Genomic DNA, 5,102 nt, shown 5'->3' on the forward strand with positions numbered 1-5,102 from the left:
CATAGCAGATCTTCCTTGCTATTTACACAAGAATATACTGAGTCAAACAGCTCTCATATATAATCTCACATCATATTTTATTTGAAGTGGAAGCAGTCAACATAGGCAAGTTGGTGTTTGTTGCTCTGTGCAGGTGTAGTATTGGGCCCTGTAAAGGGAGGCTTAGTATTTCAAAGTGTAGATGGCTTACGTTTTTAAATGCTGGTTGTCTAAACTACTCTAGTACTCAATTCTACTGTACTCTATTCTAACTATTACTACTACTATTACTCAAACTATTACTTAGTATGCAAACATCTTCTAGAGTCAAACTATCTGTCCATGCAGCATGGCTTTAAAAGCGATTCTGTGATCATTTTAAGTAAAGTACATTTTTTTTTTTTGACATTTACAAGATAGTCCACACTGGCATGTTTTCTTTGTAAATGCAATATAAATAAAGTGTCAGGTGTGACTGTGGGCTTTCGTCTTGTACAAAAAGGAGATTGGACTGGGGAAACGATGGCTCAGCTGTCTGTGTTCGGATGAGCCCAGCACTTTTGCTGCACAGCTTGTTTGGTTTGGTAGATTACATCCCTGCTTGTGATTAACAATGTTAGCGCATTTCTGTTTATGCCACACTTTTGTTCAGTATGTGCAGGGGACCCCCCCCCCCACACACACACACACACACACCACCACCACCACCACCACCACCACCACCAACCATCCCCCCACACACAAACACACACAAACAAAAAAAAACACCTCAGAGGTCATGTCCCCCATCAAGGGCTTTTGAGAGGGTATGGTACACGAAGAAAACAAAAACAAAGGGCCTGGCCACCTTTGCTGATGGCCAATCTAACAAACAAAATAAAAGCAGGAAAGAAAACAACTGCCTTTAAAAAGGGTGCAGATTCGTCTGTAAATGCTCTGATAGTGTATCTTATTCACTGTAAAAAAAGTCAACCAGTACCTTTGAGGGAAACTGTATTCTTGATAAATAAAATTTTACATTTTTGAAAAACATCAACACTGTGATCTGATTCTAAATCTGTTAAACCCTATGAAGAGTCAACGTTCACGCCAAAAAGGCAGCAAAATATACCCTCCAGAGTGCGATGTATACTAGTTTTTGACTTTTCAATAGTTCTATTGCACACCATCAGCATCTGGAGGAAGAAGGGCTATGCACAGGGATTTTGAACCTTGATGGATCCTATGGAGAGTCAAGTCAACACTGATCTTATGAATAGAAGCTCCATTTGATCTGATTCGAAAAGCCTCTGTAGAAATACATGCCAGGCAATAAATCCTGGCCTTCAGCTGATCAAACATCTAACTTTCCCAACTTTACTGTTGTAGAGAATGCACATTTCAAAGTACATTATCTTCATTAGAATGCTACAGAGCAAGGTGAACCCCCTGCAGTTCCTTCCTTCATAAATAGCACACATTCCTTGAATAAGCTGTCTATGGTTACACTTTCTCTGCATTACTATGTAATAAATGCGTAGCAATATGGTAATTACACATACTATGTGGTAATTCCCATTATATTAGCATGTTTGTCATTCATGCATAGCCTGCAAATACACAGTTTGCAAGTCATCTCAGCAGTAGTGCAAAATTATTGTATAACTATTCAGTAATAAATTCAATTGTAGAAAGTGTAACCTTAAATGAGGGTTTATACTCTGTGATAAAACATGCATACAACTACTTGACAATCATAAATGTCAAGCTCCACAACCCAATAAAAACTGTGTTGTGGAAATAAAAAAAATAATTCCATTAGCATTATTGCACCCATTACTAACATAATGCTTCATAATTTTCTAGAATAATCAAAGTCCTCAAAAATATGGGTGTCAGAGAAATGAGTATTTCTGTGAAAGTGTGAAAATGACAAGAAAAGTCAGCTCAAATGATCTTGTGCCTTTTTGTTACAAATCAAATCATCTACTTTCCTCAGGCTTTTTTCGCAGTATCTTTCCCTCAGCCACACACACTTTTCTCAGACACATATAGATTAACTTCCCCACTCCTTATTTCAGGTTTCAATTCTGAATTGGCTTTTACCTGATAGTTTTATGAGAACAAATACAAATATTCCTAACACTTTTGTGTGTGTATTTGTATATTGTAGTGCCACATTGTTGTAGAGAGCATCACATTTTCCCTTCATTTCTCTCACACACATTCACACTATGCTACAATTTCCTAAACTTGCATAATTTACTTTACAAGTACAGGTACCCGACCCAGTAGACAAGATTGAAGAGGCCGAATGCGGTGGGGAAGAATATTCTGGAATAGGAGTCGATTTTGGAGACGTGCACATGCATCCTGTTCTCTCTCCACCTCCCCGAGCGACAGTCGTCAAAGCAACAGAAGAAGCTGGTGCAGTCCTTCCCGTCTAGACACTCGTAGGCAAAGTCGTCATCGTCATGGTACGGGACGATGTTGTTCATCTGCAGCAGGGATGTGCCCGGCCTGATGTCCATCATGCTAGATTTCTGCAAGGCAATTACCAAAAACATATACGCTGACAAAAGAGCCATAATGAGGCCTGAAAAAAATAGTAGATTAATGCAAATGTAATGTAATGTAAAGCATATTCATAAGATGAGCAAACAGCACTCCTCAGTCAAAACCTGCACCGCAGCTGTCAGACTACTAGCAGCTGCAGAGATGTTAGCCTAATTAAGTGTTACTGCCTTGTTTTTTCCCCGACTGTAATTATCTGTGCATTTTGTTAATGATGTGTTCATCATTGGCCCTTTTATGCTAGCTTATGGTGTGCTGTTAGCGCAGCGGGGGTGGAGAAGATCACTCACGTTGGGGGGCTGGGATTTGGCCTTCTTGCTCTGCCGGTTGCTGGTGAAGTAGTGGAGGGTGCCGTACTCCATGAGAGCTGCGAAGGTGAAGATGAAGCAGACGGACACAAAGAGATCCATGGCCGTCACGTAGGACACTTTTGGCAACGACTTCCTGGAGATGGTGCTCAGGGTTGTCATGGTGAGCACCGTGGTGATACCTGGGCCAATCAAAAATATTTGGTGTTTTCCTGTACCAAGACTAGCCTTCCCAATAAGCTCACTTATTTATAAATATCACTGCTAGCTAAAGAAGTCACCTCAAATAGGAGACCGTTCAAAGTCTGAAACTTAGTTCAATACATTTGTTGTCACTCATTCAGTGATGTCAGATGTGCAACAAATAAAAAACTCTAACTTAATAGCAACTTTCGTACTTCCAGTCACATCATTTGTCATACCGAGTGAAGTTCTTGCTGGCACAGCATCTTTGTTAATCCAAAAGGAGACCCAGGAGAGCACTACGATCATGCTGCAGGGAATGTAGGTCTGGATGGTGAAATAGCCCATCCTTCTGCTCAGCTCAAAGAAGATGGTCATGATGACGTATTCACCTGAAGAAAGACACACACACGCGCGCACGCACGCACACGCACACGCACACACACACACACGCACACGCACACGCACACGCACACGCACACACACACACACACACAAACAAACACAAAACATCCTTACATGATCCTTTTACATGCAGGCTTTGGTTTGGTTTATTTGAGGTGGAAGAGAAGCCATCAGACTAACCTGACTGTGTGTGTGCGACGTCAGTGGCATTGCGCAGTCCCACAAAGGCAAACTGGTAGAGCCTCCAGTACCGCTGATCTGCTACCTCCACGGACCGACGCTGCCAGCGGTACATAATCTCATTTTTAGGGTAGCCATCTGGAGGATGGGGAGTCACACACACACACACACACACACACACACACACACATACGCACCATATACAATGCGGCACCACCATGCAGTGAAAAGTGGAGAGGGGGCCGTATGCACACACATCACACGCAAAACAAAAGAAAGACATTAATCATCAGGAAACTGAATCTTACCCAGACTTAAACCATTTCTCTCCATCACACACACACACACACAACCACACACACACACACACACACACAACCACACACACACACACACACAATGGCACGGCTCAGAAGCTTATACAAAAATGGGATGTCCTGGTCAATACACTCTGCCCATGGTCAGATGAAAACACCAAGAACTTAGAAAAACACACACAAACAACCACTACAACAACACAAAAGACTCTGAGTGGATGAAAAGAAACACTGATGAAGACAAGAGAGAGAGAGAGAGAGAGAGAGAAAAGGAGGAATAGAATGGATTTGCTGACGGGGGGATGGGAAGCGTCATTCCTCTCCGCCGATACAGGGGAATGACCACTGACAGCAGAGCTGCAGGGGGCAGATCAGATGGCCAGCTGAGGTGAAGCTTGGGCATTGATCAACTGTCAAAGCTTATTTGCAGGTGATTAGATGACCAAGGGCAAAAACAAATGGGGATTGGTGGACTGCCGGACACAGCTGGCACTGGCCACCAACAGCAGTGTGCTTTGATTGGTAAACCAATATCAGTGATGCATGGTGATTGGCTAAAGGTTGGTTAAGGTGATTGCTAATTGGTCTACTGGGGTGGGTGGGTGGGGTGGTGGGGGTGGAGTATGCGCAGGGGATTGGTTGCCTGATTGGTGAACGTGTTCCACCTACAGCTGGAGAACTCCAGGGGGCAGGAATGTTCATCCATGGGAAAGTTATGCAGCTTTAGGTAGCATTCCGCATTAATAGTCAACCTGACAAACGAAAGCAAAGTGCAAAGTAGAAAAAGAAAAGAAAAAACAAATGTGTTCAGTTGTGGTGTGGATTAGCACACTAATATCGCCTTGATTTACAAAATACGCTAATGATAATGTAAACTATTTTAACACATGCAAAACAATGTCAGAACCTGCAATTTGCTAATGCAAATGTCTTGCTCCAATACGTAAAACATTGGGTTTGGTCCGTTTTGTGCATCTTGTTTCTAATTCACTACAGACTGCAGTAAATCAAGGCCGATGTATTCATCTAAGCTAAGTAAATCACTGACACTTTCTTGAAGGTCCAGCATCCATGAGCGTTTCATTGCCTATTAAAATTTGACTGTGCTGTGATGTTCCCTCATGCATATTTACCTTCTTTGATTAATGTCTGCCTGAAAATGTCACACACTGGTCCT

The 5,102-nt window shown here is 42.3% G+C and overlaps 1 protein-coding gene across 1 annotated transcript in view; it reads right to left on the minus strand.

Moving 5' to 3' along the window:
• Positions 1-719: 719 nt before the first annotated feature.
• The window catches only part of gabrg1 (gamma-aminobutyric acid type A receptor subunit gamma1), a 13,248-nt gene continuing 8,865 nt past the window's right edge, over positions 720-5,102 (minus strand). Inside the window, exons 5-9 of the mRNA XM_042073278.1 lie at positions 4,595-4,677; positions 3,609-3,746; positions 3,263-3,415; positions 2,823-3,022; positions 720-2,501 (exon numbers count right to left, since the gene is read on the minus strand). Of these exons, the coding sequence (XP_041929212.1) occupies positions 2,226-2,501; positions 2,823-3,022; positions 3,263-3,415; positions 3,609-3,746; positions 4,595-4,677 (850 nt within the window). The 3' untranslated portion in view covers positions 720-2,225. The remainder of the gene's footprint in view (positions 2,502-2,822; positions 3,023-3,262; positions 3,416-3,608; positions 3,747-4,594; positions 4,678-5,102) is intronic.

This window comes from Alosa sapidissima, chromosome 19 (genome assembly GCF_018492685.1).
Source record: "Alosa sapidissima isolate fAloSap1 chromosome 19, fAloSap1.pri, whole genome shotgun sequence".
Taxonomy (NCBI): Eukaryota; Metazoa; Chordata; class Actinopteri; order Clupeiformes; family Clupeidae; genus Alosa; species Alosa sapidissima.